The sequence below is a fragment of the Anolis sagrei genome, chromosome 5 (assembly GCF_037176765.1).
Source record: "Anolis sagrei isolate rAnoSag1 chromosome 5, rAnoSag1.mat, whole genome shotgun sequence".
NCBI classification, from domain to species: domain Eukaryota; kingdom Metazoa; phylum Chordata; class Lepidosauria; order Squamata; family Dactyloidae; genus Anolis; species Anolis sagrei.
Window position 1 is genome coordinate 27576989 of NC_090025.1, and position 19465 is coordinate 27596453.

The 19465-nt window shown below is 37.8% G+C and overlaps 1 protein-coding gene across 2 annotated transcripts in view; it reads left to right on the forward strand.

Moving 5' to 3' along the window:
- The window catches only part of NFKB1 (nuclear factor kappa B subunit 1), a 75239-nt gene that overhangs the window by 16215 nt on the left and 39559 nt on the right, over positions 1-19465 (forward strand). For both annotated transcript variants that reach the window (XM_060779159.2, XM_060779160.2), the window contains exons 2-6: positions 4592-4641; positions 7968-8055; positions 11798-11838; positions 14258-14356; positions 18959-19107. In XM_060779159.2, the coding sequence (XP_060635142.2) occupies positions 4600-4641; positions 7968-8055; positions 11798-11838; positions 14258-14356; positions 18959-19107 (419 nt within the window). In that variant the 5' untranslated portion in view covers positions 4592-4599. The remainder of the gene's footprint in view (positions 1-4591; positions 4642-7967; positions 8056-11797; positions 11839-14257; positions 14357-18958; positions 19108-19465) is intronic.

A 19465-nucleotide genomic window follows, 5' to 3' on the forward strand; every position in this document is an offset into this window, starting at 1 on the left:
GCTGCCACATCTGATTTTACCAAGGAGCTGGCAAAATTGATGCTTTCTAAGTGAAGATTCATAGCAGAAAAAAGGGCAGACAAAAGTGATGGGGAAACAAAGGAGAGTTACAAATAGAAAGCATCATTGCCTGAATCACACCATAAAATTCCTTGAATGAGAAATGGTGTTTTCTCAATAAAAGTCTTGCCTGAAATCATCCACATTTCCTGCTGCTGTCAACATTGTGTTATAATGACTGTGAATATGAGTAGGTGAGCAATGGAGGTGGGTGGATGAAAGGGTGAAGTAAAGATGCCGGGGATGGAAATAAATGATACAATTCAAGAAGTGTCTATAGCTGAATCTGTTCACTGTTCAAGTTTTCATTTTTAATAATGAGGCAACATGGTCTTGTATACTCCTGATAGCCATGAACAGATAGTCAAATAGTTCCAGTTTGGTAGCCCCTATAATTAGTAGCCTTCTTATTTTTACTGTTGTTAATTTTTGTAGCACCATCAATGTATCTGGCCTCAAATCATCTTGAATCAATCGCTGAATGATAAAATACCAGATATGTGAGGTTATCTAAGTGAAATTATTGATCCAAATGTGACTTCTGTATATGAAATGAGGATTTTAATAAAGCTTGGTAGGTTTAGTAACACAAATACAAAATGCATGTGGAACCTGCAATTGGAGCATACAAAGGAAGGTAGTTAAGCTTATGGAAGTACACCTCAGCTAATGAAAGATTACATTTTTAACAGAAACTTTGATACATTGAAAGAGTTGAGATAGTTTCCTGCACCACTAAAAAAAAGAGCAGCTCAACATGTTTCAGCACTTTTAAAATCCAAAACTAATATATGTGAAACAACCAGGTAAGGTAAACCTTGCATAAGTAGACTAAACATTTTGAATCTTCTAAAGGTCATATGAAAATACATCCAGGCATGATTTTCTTTTCTTTCACCAACCAGCCTCCACTCTCCTTAGACCCGTCGCAAACTAGGCTCCTGCGGGAGCAAACCTTGCCAGCATGTCCCTGACATCATGAGACTCCGCCTCTCACCCCGCCCCTTTCTCAGCCTCTTTCTCCGTGCCAGAGTGGTTTTTCCTTTGCTAGGGCAGCATTGCCAGCGTATTCTCTCAGTTGAATTCTGCCAACTGAGAGAGTATGCTGGCAATGCTGCCCTAGCAAAGGAAAAACCACTCTGGCACGGAGAAAGAGGCTGAGAAAGGGGTGGGGCGAGAGGCGCAGCCTCATGACGTCAGGGATGTGCTGGCAAGGTTTGCTCCCGCAGGAGCCTAGTTTGCTGCGGCTCTTATGGTTTGCATTTTGGTCTCCAAAAAGTCTCCAAACATCATAGTTGTTGAGGCAGGCTTTTCTATTTTCCCCCTTTCCCTTTGTTTTACTGGAGGTAAAGCTAGAACAGAATACCATTCGTTTCCAGCTCAAGATTCTGTTTTTTTATTTACTGTGGACACACTGTTGCAACTTGACACTTACAACCTATTTTTCACTAATCCCCCTGCATTATACTGATGCTAAAATAGTAGTTACAGTGGAGAGAGAACAAAGAGAAATCTGGGAACTCAGGCTTCATCAGATTTTAGAACTCTTTATCTATAACAGGCATTTCCAACCTTATTTGGCCTACCATCCCCTAGGAGGAGCTGGGGGTAGCAATGGCCAATGGAGAGCTCTGGTGTGGGCTGGTCCATGAGGTCACGAAGAGTCGGAAATGACTGAACGAATAAACAACAACAACCCCTTTTCAGGAAAAAAATTACTCAGCTTCTCCCTGGAAATCTATGTTCGTTAAGTAAACAAATAAAAAGATGCAGTGACAAATTTGAATTCTTTTATGTATACGTATATATTTCTGCTTACATTCTATAGCATGGTAAAGAAAGATGTTGCTGTAAATAAGACACATTGAGGCATGAAATTATAGAATTCTTTATTAACAGTTGTAGTAACATTCACATTACACACAAAAATTACTACTACCGCTCACCTGGATCAGGGAGCAATATTGCATACTTTGGGAAGCCCTGATATATCATTTGGATGGCCTCTATTTTGGAGTGAGGTTTTTCCCGTTCTGTCAATACAGGCAACATTTTGCATTCATCTATTGCTCACACTTGAATCATCCAAAATTACATCTGATTCATCCAGTTATATCAGTGAGTTACAGATTTTGGATACAAGTCATGAAGATATACTCCTATGCAAATTCTATGATTGAAATGTTAGTTGTGGCATGTTAGCTCTGCTAGGAACACCTGGAAGTTGTGCAAGAGCATTGCAGTCAGTTTTCCATATCCATGGATTCAACATGGCTTGGAAATATTCTCCCCGCTAGAAAAAAAACATTCCAAAAGACAATCCTTGATTTTTCCATTTCACATAAAGGACACAGTTTAACTATGCCGTAAAGGGACTTGAGCATCCATAGATTTTGGTATCCATCAGGGGCCAATGGAACCAAACTCCAGTGGCTATTAAGGGTCCACTGTACTGTGCTGTTGGGTGCTCCCTATCCCTTATGCAAAAAATCTTTCCTTGGGGATAATGCTTTGGTTTGTTAGAATCAGTTATTGCAAAGTTTCCAGTGAAAGAAAATGTATCTTTGAACTGTTTCTTTATCAGTATGGTTTTTCTTTTTCGTTGGGGGGGGGGGGGGTTGCATCCGTAATTAGATCACAAGCAAGGGTACAGTGCCTTCTTCTGAAAGTGGTATTTCATTTCGACTATGCTGTAGCTCTGATCCTATCTGAATGGCAAATCCCAGAATGTGTAGTGTGGGGTCCCATCATTAACCCTTGATTAGCCTATAGTATTCCTTGCAATTGTATCTTTAATCCTTTTTAAAGCAGTTGGTCTTCTAATTTCATAGATTTCACACTTGTGTTTTTGAGTATTTATGGGTTTGAAGTGCCACTGCCTCCTGAAGTTCGGACTGCCATGTGAATATTGACATGGCAGTTCTATCCTTAGGGGGCAAGGAAGGGGTTCTGTGACAGACATGCATGCTGCAAGACTCTTCCACCAGTATCTCCCTTCCTTGACCAGGCAAAACAGATCCTTGCAGCTGGCAGGAAGAGGAGGAGCCAGCCCCACTAACCACATCACTTACCCCAGGGATCCTGCTCCTCTTCCTGTGTTTTGCAAATTCTCTGTTCACCAAGGCAAGTGATGTGCTAAAGGAAACAGGAACATGTGGCACACAGGAAGAGAAGAGTGAACCAGTTTCACTAGGTTAATGACTCTGGTCCGGACAGAGTTAGTTCCTCCTCTTTACTCTGTTTGCTGTTCGTCTCTGTTCTGCCTAGCATTTCCCTTTCTTTCCCAGGTACAACAGAGACTCATAGCACACAAGTAAGAGGAGAAGCCAGTACTGTGCCCCCTTTTTCATTTTCTTGTGTTCTGTAAATCTCTCTTCCACCAGGACAAAGAAGGAGAAGTGCTGGGGGAATAGGAACACACAGCACACAGGTAGAGGAGGAAAAACGGATCTCTTAGGGCCAGTTCCTCCTCCTTTTCTGGTTTGCTGAGTATTTCTGGTCTCCTCAGTATCTTCCTCAAGCCATACAGGAAAATGAAAAGGAGCTGTGATCAGCATGATATTTATTTATCGTGTCAGAAGTGAGTTGAGGGTACAGTTAACATGCATTTAAATACACAAACAAAGTTTAAAAACTTGGCATTATTCTAAATGTCCTTTGACTGGAAGCTGCCCACTTGGAGTGCCTCTAGTGTCTCTGCGAGAAGGTCCTCCATTGTGCATGTGGCATTGTAGTAGGTGGTCTGTGGTTTCCTCTTCTCCACATTCGCATGTTGTGGACTCCACTTTGTATCTCCATTTCTTAAAGTTAGCTCTGTATCATGTGGTGCCAAAGTCCAGTCTATTCAGTGCCTTCCAGGTCACTCAATCTTCTGTGAGCCCCGGAGGGAGTTTCTCATCCGGTCTCAAGGTAAATTAAGTGGTACACAGGGCTGGCTTCTCTTTCCTGTTGTGGACCACAGCACTGGCACCTTGTTCCCAGTCCCCATCAGAAATACTCACCTTTTCCCACTTTTGTGGCATATCTGCAGTCCTAACCCTCATGAAAGTGGAGAAATAATTATTTTTTCATAACTTCAGACAGTGAGACAGTTTTATCAGCTTGAATTTGGTAGTGTGGCTGATCATAGTTTCTTCTTGGTTAATGAAATGAGCTGCAATCTTTGGGGGGGGGGGTTAAAAACAAAAAACATTTAAATGAAAAAAAATGTTGTTGGTGCCTTTGTTCCAAAATAATGTTTTTATGTCAATGGAACACAAAATCAAAAAAATCCATAATGTATAATATGTCTGGTCCCAAACATTTTGGATACAATAGCTTCAATCTAGAGATGCTGTCCCAATTTGTTTCTTTTTCTTGCTTTCTCTTTTTTACTTTACTAGTATTGCAGTTAGAAACATTTAAGAAAATTGTTTGTCAAATATAGTAGTATTATTCACCCCAGATATTGTTATCTCCCCCTCCCCAATTTTATTGATGCAGTCACTTTATTATTTTGCTTTGATTTACAGTATCTGGTTAACTGTTTCAGATCTCAGGATGGCAGATGAAAGTGCTTATCTCTTGGGATTAGGAGATCAAGTGAGTATCTGTCCCATATGAGAGCAATGTTTTAACAAAATATATAAATGTCATGTACTGTTTGTTATTGGCTACTTATGAAACTAAGACTGTTTGAACATTATAGGAATTTTCATAGGCAGCTTGTAGTGCAGGTTTGAAGCCCGCAGCTACAACCTGAATCACTTAGCACTGCACAATGTTGTTGTGAAGTCATTTCAAACTAAATCAATTCATATCAAAGGGATACTTTAAAAAATGGCAGTTAAAAGCAATTTGAGTAGGTTTTCACAGTGTTTCAACTGGTGTGGTAATCCAAAAACACTTCTGCAGTGAGATTGGGGATTGTGACAAGCCATTGTGACTACTTAGTTATTAACATCCCACAAGCAGACTGACAGGATCTCTGGCTGTAAAAATATATAATTTTCCACTTCCCATTAGCTTTTTTTAAAAAAAATGCACAGAAGTGCATAGTTTTGCAGCTAATTTCAGGCACTGATAGAGATTAATTAAGCATTTCCATAAAGTTTGTTAGCCTCCTTTGTTCCTTTACAAACATTTCAGCAGTTTGTAAGCTAGCTTGTCAAACTTTTTTTCATCCTTACAAGTTTGTAGATCTCCCCTTTGCAGAATACACAAAACAGGGAAAGGTTTGTAATTGCAAAATGCATATTTACTTTTGTATTGACAATTGAACTAAATTAAGGCACAGTGCCTATGAACTTGGAGAAGTAATTAATTACAAAGCAATTAATTACAAAGGAGTCTATTCAAATTTTGGGCTCATGGAGTTACATGATTTTGGGGTGGCGGGGGGAGGGGGGATGAACAAAGAGGGCAGTGCATAGACTTCTTGAGGAAGGGATTGGTGCAGTCAAAAGAGTGGCTATCTTTGAATGCTCCAGCACAAAGCAAGACATGATGAGCCAAAACTAACAAAATGAAGTTCAGCAGGGACAAATCCAAGATCCAAGATACTCCACTCAGGCAGAAAAAAATGAAATGTAAAGATACAGAATGGGGGACACCTGGTTCGATAACAGTACGTGTGAAAAAGATCTTTGACTCCTTGTGGACAACAAGTTAAACATAGCCAACATTGTCATGTGGCAGCTAAAAAGGCCAATGGGATTTTGACCTGCGTAAATAGGAGTATAGTGTCTAGATCCAGGGAAGTCATTCTACCCCTTTTTTCTTCCTTGGTCAGACCACACCTGGAATCACACTGTATTTGATTCTGAGCAATTCAATTGAAGAGAGATGTTGACAAGCTGAAATGTGCCTAGAGGAGAGTGACTCAAATGATCAAGGGTCTGGAGAACAAGCCCTATGAGGAGTGGCTTGAAGAGCTGGGCATGATTAGCCTGCAGAAGAGAAGGCTGAGAGGAGACATGATGAGGGCCATGTATAAGTATGTGAGGGGAAGTCATAGGGAGGAGGGAGCAAACTTGTTTTCTTCTGCCCTGGAAACTAGGGTGCTGAACAATTGTTTCAAACTACAGGAAAGGATATTCCACCTGAACATAAGGAAGAACTTCTTAACAGTGAAAGCTGTTTAGCAGTGAAACTCTCTGCCATGTGGTGGAGGCTCCTTCTTTGGGGGCTTTTAAACAGAGGCTGGATGGCCATCTGTCAGTGGTGCTATGCATGTGATTTTCCTGCTTCTTGGCAGGGGATTGGACTGGATGGCCAACAAGGTCTCTTCCAACATTAAGGTTCTCTGATTCTATTCTATGTTGTTGTTCTTCAGTTCCCAGCTTTCCTTATGATTGTCTATTCTGGTTCAGGTTGCTAGGAGTTTCAATCCATCATTTACAAGCCATCATGCATCCTACTCCTTAGTTGCTCTATAACAATTAGCACTTATTTAAAGTCAGAACAAATCTTGTGTTGTTTTGAAGTGTTGCTCTATTTATAAGCCACTCTTTAAAAGCTTCTGTATTTAAAATTCTTATAGACAAACTCATTTAATTATTTTGTATACTTCTTTCAAGAAAGAATATTTCAGTAGAATAGTGATTGCAACTCTTCCTGAGAAACTTAAAGAAACATATTCAAATTTTGTCCACTAAGCTAATAACATATTTCTATTCATATGTCCTTAAAATGCAAAGTAAGCTTTTTGAAATAATTTATAAATATGTTTACTTAGTACTACATACATTTTTAGGTTAATGCATCCTGTATGAGTCATAAGGTTTAGATACTGTTTCACTTGTTCATTAATGAGTGGGAGTTTCAACTTTTTGGGTACTCTCTGAGCTCCTTATATTACACTGTGGTCAAATTAGTGAAAGCCAATTTTTCCAAATGCGTAGCATCTGCCCACGGTAAACTGTGAAGCATAACCAACATTTTGACAATTCTTTTCTTGTTCTTTTCTCATATCCTAGTCAGACTAGAAGGTATTTTTCAGTATCGGATTGCACAGCTGTGTGTGATGAGAAGACTTGTTCTCAGCCTTGTACTTTGTAGACGTTTCGAACTTCATCTTTCATGATCCCTTACCATTGATCATATTAGCTAGGACTTAAGTCAGTTATAGTCCAAAATCTGAAGAGCAACAGTTAGGAGAAGCTGGTATCCTCCAATATGGAACAATGTAATTCAAGAGCATGGGATTGTGAGAGATCTGCACATTTTACAGTTGTTTGTAGCCTTCACTATTGAAATGTGAGATTCTTTATGTACATAACAACATTCAGGCCTTCAGTTGCTGAAGGTAATCGTGTGCTGTGGTCCCCATGGTTGCCATATGGAAGGGGTAAAGTGTGAGCTGTGGGCTATATGTCCCATCTCTATTTCTGGAAAATCTTGTTGCTGATTATGCATTCCCTTGTAGGGTTACAGCTGTTGAATGTAATAAGGAAGTGCTAGGCACACATTTACAGGTAGTTTATAAAAATAATATATTAATCACCTTGATCATTCAGTTTGTGTGCTATGAATCATTTGAATGATGATGAAAATCCTAGAAGGTGAACTGGTATAGGGATTTTGCTATACAGGACAGGTTTTGGCTGACAGACACCTCCTTCAAAATTTGCCCATCGCATCCTACATTATAAAAGTGCTTACATTCTTCTTCTATCCTCCCTCTGTATAACTCTAAAATTTGTTCCCTCTGTCTCAGAATTCGGCAAGCATGACAGTGCACAGAGGTCTGAAAGTTGGGATTCCAGGTGTTCTATCCTGATTCCAGTGACGACATTATTTATGTCCTGAAAATAATATCAATAGATTCTGGCCATTGTTTTTTTTTTTAATCATTGTCAGCAGTCCTAAATCTTGTTAGTGCCTAAACACACTAGCTTTATTTAAAAGTGTAAATATTTTCAATGCAGGTATTTCCAATGGACCACTACTCCATGGGGATGAATCCACTGTTCAATAATTCAAGCATGATTACATCTGATATATCACTTCGCACGGGTAAGACCTATTACTGCTTGACTGAGATTGAGAGGAAAACACAAAGAAAGATATCTTTGTTTAAAATTATTCATAATTACTATTATAAATGTTAAGGTAAAGGCACCACCAATTCTGGGGGGTGGTGCTCAACTCCATTTCTAATCTGAAGAGCCGGCATTGTCCGTAGATGCCTACAAGGTCATGTAGCCAGCATGACTGCATGGAGCAGTGTTATCTTCCTGCCAGAGCGGTAACTATTAATCTATTCACATTTGCAGAAGCTGGAGCTAACAGCGGGAGCTCACCCTGCTCCCCGGATTTGAACCGCCGACCTTTTGGTCAGCAGGTTCAGCAGCTCAGTGGTTTATCCCACTGCGGCACCATGGGCTCCATTTATTATAAATGTTAATATTGCATAAAAAGAGAGAATCTGTCATAGTCTTACATTACAGTTTTCTTTCACTTCAAATTTTGCATGATAAAATTCTGAATTTTAAATATTTGTTCTTTAGACTATTCGCAGAATATTGATTGTTCTGAAAATAATTATAAATGTAAGAAAACGTACCTGAGTTTGCGTTTCCACTAGTTCTTTTTGCATGCTATTCCCTTCCTGTATGGCTGCAGGCAAGGATTCTCTTGTTTTCTTTTACTGTTTGTTTTCATACTATTGATCTTATCTATATTATTCTACCTCTATTCTATTGTAAGATACCTGAGTATGACTATGACAAAATGCTTAAGATTGATAAATCAATAAAGTTGTTTGGGGAAGTGGTCTAATGTAGACATGTATAGTTAAATAAATGTACAGTTAAATAAATACCACTTAATGGTGTTTGATTTGATTTCTTCCTTATTTCTAAAAGTTCTTTCAGTTTAGGATTGCAAGAGCAGATACTATTCTGCAGTTGTATTCTTAAAAAAGAGTATTGTGTTCCACATTTTACACTAGGGAACAATCCACATAAAGCACAATTTGTATTTCATTTTGAAATTCTCTGCTTTGACAGTGCTTTCAACGTGTTTTGTCCATTTCCTATTCATTTTACTCTCTATTTTTTTAAGGGATGGTCTCTGTCCTTTACTCCAGAGTGGACTGTGATGCTTCTCTTATTACATATTGACTGGCAAAGTTGAGAGATATTCCTTGCCATGATTAGATATCATTGGATCTTAAGACTTTGTTTTCACTGTGTTCACTTGACATGAGCCAATATGCATTATATGGTACATCAAAATCATGTCCAAAGTGGCAGAAAAATGGTACTTGGGAGGTTCTTACTCCTATGAAATTTGCTAATGTAGGAAAAGTTATTTTTGTTTATCACTTCAATCTTTTTTTCCATGCAGCTAAGTGTTGTATTTCCTGTTCGCGTGTGGAATCATGAAAACTCCTACCAGTTTCATTTAGTATCTTCTTAAATAGCGGAAATGAAAGTTTTTTTATTCTGGATCTATATATATCAGGATAAAATGCACATTAAATTTAATATGTCACACACACCTATGCAGTGTTTTTTTATACTCTGGGAGCATACTGTATAGTGTAACCTGCAAGTTGGGAAGGATACCATTTTTCTCTGCTACATGTGAAATTGGCATGTGCCATATTTGGCACTTTGCACATTATGTATTGCTCTTTACTTTTTGCAATGTGTGAAGCCACTCTGATACTTAAAACCATTATTGGATACATATTTTTTGAATTGCTCTCTTGGTATATTTATTACCTCCAGTACATTTTAAATCCCTGACTAACATTTCCTTGCACAATACACACAGAACACAATATAAACAAAGTGTAGACATTTTCATTTGTACAATTGTAAGCAATGGCTCAGATCTTTTTGGTAGTTCCAACTACAGTAGATTCACTGAATCAGTGATATTTATGGAAGTGTTGACCCACACCTTAGCTGTTGGTTCAATGAGTCTACTTTAATTGGAACTACTTATGGAATAAGAATTTTCACAGATTGGAGACTTATTCATTTTGAAAAATTCATGTACTTTTTTAGCACAGTAGATTACATTTTCTGAACAGAAAACACTTTGAAGTGGTTTCCCACAGAGAGGAAAAAGATATTTCTGTGCTGTCACCTGAATAAAATACCCTATGCATTTTGTTTTGTTTTGCAGTGAATACGTTCTGATTTATGAGTAATGGGATAGTGCAGTATATGGAATATTTGTTGCAGCAAGAGGGAAAGTAGTCAAATTATTCATTCTTGCTTGTAAGAGTGAAATTTACAAAGATTTATGTCCCTGCTTGCTCCCCCTGTCCTGTCAACTGTTTGAAATGGAACTTATGCAGACTTATCTTTGCAATTTTAATACGTTAAAACATAACTTGGTTGTACACTTGTTTGTACATGTGCTGCATGGGATAAAAAATATTTGAAAACTGACATAATGCAGATTTTTTTTAAAAGTTTGTATGCATAAGAACTCATCTTAAAGGAAACATTGGAAAAGCAGATTTGGGTTTTTTTTTAAAGCTATGAATAATTAACAAAATATTGGAAATATTACAACTGATCAGTATCAAACAGTATTAATATATTTTTCATCAGCACCTGAACAAAACTGATTATTTGGTAGGAACCTTAGGGGCTGTAGAATGTCCTCCCTAGAGAAGCCTGTCTGTTGCCTTTTTCAATGTCTTTTTGAATGCCTAGCCTTTTAAAGCCTTTTAGAAATGTTGCATTTAACTTACTGAAATGAAAAGGCAGGACTTCTCAATGCCTATTTTGCTTCAGGTTTTTTTTTTTTTACCTACAAAAGAAGTATGTGCTTCCATGCACCAGCAGAGACCTTGGCAAATAATCCAGGTTACAAATAAAATAGGATAAAGAGCTAGTCAGGAATCACCAAGTTAACTTTAATAAACTCAGATCTAAAAGGTGAAATGAACTGCATCCCAGACCTTTGAAGGAACTCACTGACATACTTGCAGAACAACTTGCGATAATTTTTGAGAAAACCTGAGTGAGGTGATCGGAACCAAGCAAACAATGTCCCTCTGTCCTAAAAAGAAGGTTTAGGAAACTCCAGGACATTTAACTTGACCTTCTGTATAACCCTTAAACAAATCCTGCCAAACTACCCTCATTTTGTGTGAATTTTCCAGGCTGTATGGCATGTTCCAGAAGCATTATCTCCTGACGTTTCACCTGCATCTATGGCAGTAAGATGCCAGACCTTGAAACTGCTAGGTCATTAAATGCTAATCAAGATGGCCAATTGAAACATTCACACCTATCTCAAACAGCCAAGAGTTATTTCTCCCATCCTGGACATTCCACAGATATATAAACCCCATTTCCCTAGTTTCCAACTGACCTCACAACCTTTGAGGATGCCTGCCATAGATGTGGCCAAAACTGCAGGAGAGAATGCTTCTGGAACATGGCCATACAGCCCAGAAAACCCACACAAAATGAGGGTAGGTTGTTGTAGGTTTTTTCAGGCTGTATGGCCATGGTCTAGAGGCATTTCTGTCGCTTGCCTCTAGACCATGGCCATACAGCCCGAAAAAATCTACAACAACCCAGTGATTCCGGCCATGAAAGCCTTCGACAATAAAATGAGGGTTTTTTGGCAGGATTTGTTTTATTTGTTGAGCAGAACCAAAATCATGTTGATATATGGGTCTTGTATCTGACTGTGCTTTCTTTAGGCATCATATTTACCATTTTAGCTGTCTGAACATTCTTAGAAATTGTAACTCCTATTTTCTTCCTTATCTTTTCCCTAGCTGATGGGCCATACCTTCAAATTGTTGAGCAGCCTAAGCAGGTAAGAGAAGACCCTTGCACTTTTAAAATACATACTTTGAAGTGTCTCAATTGTTGAAGTACAAAATATAGTGTTGAATAACAAATTGCCATCTAATTTTATACAAAGTCTATCTACCTCCTTACAGGTAATTTGATTTAATATTTCTTTTTTTTTTTTTTGTAAGTTTCCTGGCATAAGTCTAAATATATTTGTAAATGTTCTCAATATTTAAAAATTGGATATATATGTATGTGTGTGTGTGTGTGTGTGTGTGTGTGTATATATATATATATATATATATATTGATAACACAGCAGTATTTTGGCAAAGCATAGGTAAGGAACTGAGGACACACTTGTTTGGTATAGTTTGTTATTGTTTCTACCCAATGAGCATATATTTTCCCAAAGATGAAATAGCAATGGTATATGAGGAGAATACTATTTTTGCTTACTGTTGCAGCATCCATTCAAAATCAGTTGCTAAAAATGCCATTTTTTAGAGATGATGAAATAATGATTCTCCTATTAGGTCAAGCCATAAACAAACAGATCAGAGCCTCTCTGTTACCACTTTGTTCCGTAAGTTATTTCAGGCAGAAATTGTAGTCCTAACATGAATCAGTGGCATGGATAAAGGAGGAGGAAATGTACAAGCCCAGGGTTCCTGACTACTATTTTACAGATTATGCCAGAACACAATCACTTTAGGGAGAAATGCATTATATCATATTTATCCCAACTAACCTTAGAATGATAGTGGCTCCCTAGAATCCAAGGCAGAAGTTTTCATCATTTGTTGGTAACCCGTCTTAATTGGAGATGTATGAAATTCATTCTACAAATTTCTACATGCAAAGATACACTCTGCCACTAACCTAGGCACCAATTAATGATATCTCAGTCATGTGATAAGAAGTGGTTGGATATGGAGTAGAATTTTGATCCAAGGGTAAACAAATTCAAAATTCTTCCATTCATTGTCAAGTAAGGCAGGGATAATTGAACATATCTAGCAGTTAAGGGAAGCAAAAATTAGAACATATTAAGTTATCTCTACAGTAGGTTTGCAGTGTATACTCAATATGAAATTGGATTTCAGATACTGTCCAGTGGTTTCCAACCTGTGGTGTGTGGACCACCAGTGAAGAACTAAAATATGGTCCACGGCCTCACCGTTACTACAGCATTGCAACGAGAACAACCGGTCTCATAAAACCCTCTTATAGTGCTGAGGCTTATTAAATATGATTTTCTGTGAGCGAGCAGATGGCATCTATTGAATGGCACATGTTCTGTATCAGAAACTAGAGCTGATGTGGTCTATCCAATGCAATTTTCTGAATCAGCATTCCAAAAACCAAACTGTATCAATAGTAGACCAAAAACTGATTCGTAACCTTTTTGGTACTAATGTTAGATAGTGGTCGCTGGTCAAGTGGTCCCGGATCAAAAAAAAAAAAAAAAGGTTGGGAACCACTGCTCTAGTCTTTCAACTTGTCCTTATAATATGATATATCGCTTTCATTCCTTAGAATGCTGTAAAATTTGCCCCCTATTTCAGTTGAATGTAATATTTCCGATGTAAAGCAGGGGGTGAAAACCATAATTGGACAAAAGTATTGGTGCCTGAGATTTGAATTGGATTGCTAATTGTGAAAGCTGCTGCATGAGTAGGATGGCTAGCAATGAGTTGTAAATAATATGAACTGTGAGAACTCATATGGTGAAAGCTTGTAGTTGCATCATGTATTGTTTCGATACCTTTTCTTTATTCTGTCAAGAAGTTAGAGTGTATTACAATGTACTTATATCATTGCCACAATTTAAAAGGTATATCAAGGCTTAGAGAATGTAATTTATCCAAGTTTGTGTAGAACATGAGCTTGTTCACGTGCTGCAGAAAGGATCGTAAACACCAAAAAGGTTGCGCTGATGTGATCTTTCAAGAATTAAAGAGTCCTTCAAATACATATCTTATTTTTGATAGTGTATATACATACAGAAGTCATGGCAGTCCTGACAGAAAATGAAGGAGCTTTCTGGGATGCTAAAACCTAACCTCTAAAAAGGTTCGGTACCTAGTTCATTTAAAGTTTGGACTAAACTCCAGAGAAGTTTCACCACCCTTCCTTTTTTTGGAAGGCATCAGCCAATACTGCTTCTTATAAAACAATTATACATAACCATAATTACCATGCATTTTGTACTTTTTCTTTCCTTTCTCCCTCCCCACTCCCGGGAAAAAAAAGGATTACATTGTCAACAGGGAAGAGGGAGGGGTGGGGAGTAATGTTTATAATGTTGATTCTATATGTGGTGTCTAATTAGAACAGAAAAGAGACAACAGAAGAAGAAAGATGATATCATTAATTTCTTCTTACACGTCCAAAAATAAACTAGGGTATTATTAACTATTTTAAAATTACTCATCTTAGAGGGGGTTTCGCTTCCGCTACGTTTGTGAAGGACCATCGCATGGTGGACTTCCTGGAGCTTCTAGTGAAAAGAATAAGAAATCATATCCACAGGTTAAAGTAAGTCAATGATTTATTTACTGTTTTGTTTCCCGTGATTATAATTTATTACATTGATCATTTTATGGGACTTTAGAGAATGAGAGAGGATGTTTACTTTCCAGAAAGTTAACATGTCTATAGTGATTCCACTACATTATATTCAGTTTATTAAATATTTCAGTGTAAGCTTCTGTGCAGAAAAAAAGGGATCTGCTAAGCCCAGATTTTTAAAACACATGTGCAGACAATGCCACTGTGTATAGTTTGCCAGTCACAGCGTACTTCAGTTAGTAAACAAGCATAGCTAAGAAAAGAATAAATATTTTTACATAAGTCTTATCTCTTTGGTTTCCTTATGTCTTAAAGGTGGCATTTAGGGCCAAACTAGATGTGACAGAGACAACTATGTTTGCTCACTTGTCTGCCCTATTCAAACATAAAGCAAAGAGTGGGAAGAAAGGTCTGTTTTTTACCAAAGAAGGTAAGTGCAGGTGATAGGAGTTGAGGCTTCACCTTCCTCCTGTCTTATCTCATTGCACTCTGTTTCTACAAACGCTTTTCCTCCCAGCTCTGGCTTCAGTATCAGAAGTGAGCCAGGCTACCCAGAAAAGTGCCTCACGTTATGTATGGAGAGGTAAGGATCCTCTCAATCTATCACTTTGTCTTCTCCCGCAAAAAGTATCCCTCACATATATGAACAGAATAGATTTGCGAATACACAAACGTGGCTACCTCAGTCAGATTGAGCTTGACCTTTAAAGTACAGGTATGACAGAGAAGCTCCTTTTTGCAAAGCCTTTTCATGCTCTCCAGACCATGTTTCCTTCATCATAATCTGTCTGGCTGCAAGATTTTTTAGCAGCATCAGTCTTGGGAAGATGATGAAGAAGAATTGGACACAGTGGGCCTATCTATAGTAAACAATCTCATAAAGCTTGAGCTGGGAAAGAATGGACTTGTACTGCAACTAATCATACTGTAGTTTTTGTGCCTTACTACAACAAATAAATAGTGAGCAGGATCTTCCATCTTTAGTGAACATACATGAAAACAAATACAGAGAGAAAAAGGGAAAGCGGGTAAACAACTCAGCAGTTACCTCCAACATATGTAAAGAAATCACTGATTTGTAAGTTTGACCAGCAAAACGGAAATAATAATAAAATGTTTAGTGGTGAAAGAAAAATTATATCTGGATACATTTTGGATGATGGTTCAGAATGATCTGTTTAGTTATGCAAGGTTTTACCTATGCATATGTTTTAGTTTTGATTGGACAGTTTGTTGCAACATGTCGAACTTCTCCACTTTTTTAGGTAATATGGGAATCTATTTCTGTATTTTCTATATAATTTCTATCACTGGTATCATTTTTTCTGTTAAACAAGTAAATCCAGGAATACATCTGCTTCATTGACTTACAGTAGCTCATTGATGAATACATTTTACATATTTGAATAGTTTACGTTTAGAGTCTTTGGAATATGTATAAATCTTTCCATGGCAACACCTGTTGGAAGAGGTTGGCAGGAATATGTGGGGAAGTTCCTCAAGGCTACTTTACTGACTTGTTGGTGCCTGTCTTTGATTTCAAGTTTAGCCAGTAGCAAAGAAAAATATTTTATATACCATTTCCCTACCATCTGCTTTCCTCCTGCCCCTGAAGCTGCTTCTTTTTCATGAATGAGAGTACCTCTCATAGGCTTAAGGCAGTGCTTCAATGATAGTCGGTCAACATAACCTTTGTGGTAAAGTGTATTATACATGCAGGTAGCTGGAAAAGCTACGCTGTGGAGCAGAATTGGTTGTTATTATTATTACCCAAAGGCATTTGAATTTTGGTTGTATGCTGAGAGCAATCACGAGGCATTCAGAAGAAAAGTCACATTCTATGGCTATAATTCCAAATTGTTTTCTTAAATGGAATTCTGCCATTAGTTTCAATTGACATTTGTTAAGTCTAGATTTGCTTCTGTGCATTTTGGTAAACAGCTTTTACATTCTATGATAATGCATTCCAACTTGAATATTTGCCCCTAGTGCTTTATCAAAGCCTCTGGCATGGATTGGCTGAACTAATAAAAGGCTTGGCATATTTAGTAGTGCAAGAAACAAAGCTGTGTTCTATCCATCTTCTCAGAATCAAGGAAAACTTGGCTGAGATTAACATCTTTCAAATGAAAATGGTGAAGACTGCTCAGAGGCCCAAACTATAAGGAAGCTTAAAGGACGGGAAGCCCAAAGACAGCAAGAGACTTTAGACAGGGTGAAAAGCAATCCATACAACTAAAAAGAAAATGGTGAAGAAAAGATAGAATCATAGAATAATAGAGTTGGAAGAGACCATATGGTCCAACCTTTGCATTTAGGGGGAAAATAAACTAGTTCAAAACTATCAACAGTATCCAAAATTAGAAAGAGCTCTTCTGCATTGGCTAGATATTCTGAAGGAAGTGGATATGCAAGGAATATAATGAATATAGTGTAAGATTGTTAGGTCAAAACCATGACAGAAGGATTTTCTTACTTTAAAGCTGACACAAAAAGTAGGGTTAGGAACCTGTGGCCCTAACGGCTTTCTGTCATGAATACTGTAGTCCCATCTTGCATTACAGATCCTGCATCAGTGAGTTACTCTGCTGATTCCATTTTTAGTAAAAATTATTTTGCATAAGGAAATAAAGAAGATTCACAAATGTTGTTGAACTTTGACATCAGTCAGTCTCAAGAGGGTTGAGAGAATCTAGAAGTACAGTGGTCCTTCAGTAGCTGATAGGGTTTAGTTCCAAACCGCCCCCATCATGGATATTAAAAACAATGGATGCCCAAATCCCGTTATGGCATAGATATTATATCACTTATGAAATGGGTAAATCAAGGATTGTCTTTTGGAATTTTTTTACTGATGGGAATATTTTCAAGCGGTGGATGATTGAACCTGTGGATATGGAAAACCAACTGTAATACAATGCAAAATGGTCCTCCTTATATAAAATGGCGAACAAACAAAATGAGTGCTGTAGAGAGCCTGATGATCTGTTAAATAGCAAGATATTTCTACACATCAGCAAAGTGCTCAGTGTGCAGCTGAATCAGTGGTTTATCAACATCTGAACATTTATAGTTTCATGCTCCTTCATTAGAATAGGGAAAGTATCTTATATATTTATTATTATTATTATTATTATTATTATTATTATTTCCCACATGTGTACCCCGCCCTTCTCACCCCTTAGAGGACTCAGGGCAGCCTTACAACAGGGAACGATTTGATGCCAACACATATCATACTCATGTATAAGTATAGAAATTTTAGTCAAGCCGTCAGCCTCCAAGACTTGGGTCAGCTTATTCATGAGTCAGTGTGACTAAGTTTATACAAGAAAAGAATTAGTAAAGAGAGGTTTAGAGGGTGAAGCATATGATATTAGCTTTCTTTGTGACTAGATCTTTGTGACTATCTTCCTCCTTCTTTCCCTCCCCCCTTTTGTTTCTTTTTCTTTCTTTTTTCCCTTTTTTGTTTAAAGAGAAATAAGTATAAAAAGAGAGGGCACAGATAAAAGCAAAGTTACATGGAAATTAAGTGTGTATAAATATGAACACCAATGGAAACTAAGTGTAAGCAAGATATTGTAACGTTGAAACAATAAAAACAATAAAAATATTGTTAAAAATATTTTCTGCTTATTATTTTTTTAAATACATTTATTTATTTATTTATTTATTTATTTATTTATAAATAACACTTATATTCCCTGCAGAGGACTCAGGGCGGAGCACAACATATATACGGCAAACATTCAATGCTGGGACATAAAACCATAAATATATACAAACATTAAAATCACTTATATCCAGTTTAAAATCAGTTGCTTAAAAACTATCTTAGGACACTATTCTATTATTGCCTCATTGCACTGCCCCAAAGGCTTGGTCCCACAGCCAGGTCTTCACCATCCTTCCGAAGTACAGGAGGGAGGGGGCTGGTCTAATATTGCCAGGAAGGGAGTTCCATAACCAGGAGGCAATCACTGAGAAGGCCCTGTCTCTCGTCCCAGCCAAACACACCTGTGCTGGTGACGGGACTGAGAGCAGGGCCTCCCCAGAAGATCTTCGTTTTCACAGTGGTTCGTAAAGGGAGATGCATTCGGACAGGTAAACTGGACTGGGGCCATTTAGGGCTTTATAGGCTAAAGGCAGCACCTTTATTTCAATTATTTTACATTATTTTCAATTTTAAGATATAATGCCACCAACGGTTATATTTTTCTGTGATGTTTGAAATGTGGATAAATATTGCACATTATAAAGCCCTTTTTGGGAGCCAGCATTGCCGAGTGGTCCCAGCATTGGATTATGACTCTGGAGACCAAGATCTGAATCCCCATCCCATCATGGCTACCTTAAGCATATCATTCTCTTTCAACCTCACAGGAAGGCAAAGGCAATCCTCCTGGACAAATCTAGCCAAGAAATCACAACTTGAAGGCACCCAACAACACGCCTTTGTACCTCAGCTAATTCTTAACTGCACCAATATAGAATGTGCTGCAAATATCAATGCAGACTCACAAATGAAAAATCAATCCATACTAAGAGTATTTGTTCTGCTTCCTACAGATCTGCAATTACACTGGGCCGGCAAAAGTAATTGTGCAGTTAGTCACAAATGGGAAACACGTCCACCTTCATGCTCACAGCTTGGTGGGGAAACACTGTGAACAAGGCGTATGCACTGTAAATGCAGGACCAAAAGACATGGTTGTGGGGTAAGTGCATTCATATATATGCAAAATATTTGTTCTTTGTGCTCTTGTGAATTACACAAATGGGTCTCACCTCTGCAAGTCCTCTTGGGGAACATTTTAGATCTATTCTGCTTTTTTTAAAGTATGAATCCCGTTCCTTCAATGAATGTGCCTCACCTATTTCTCCCCAGTTATTCCCCATCCGTTGCGTGAGCAGCATTGACTAGAACACTCGCTTCCCTCAAATTTCACATCCTCCTTTCCTTACATCTTCTGATTTTTCTTCTCATTTCCAGTTTAGATGGACACCACCCTATTATTATTTCACACAGCAGGGATATAATAATTGAGAGCAAAAATTAGACTGCCAGGAGAATAG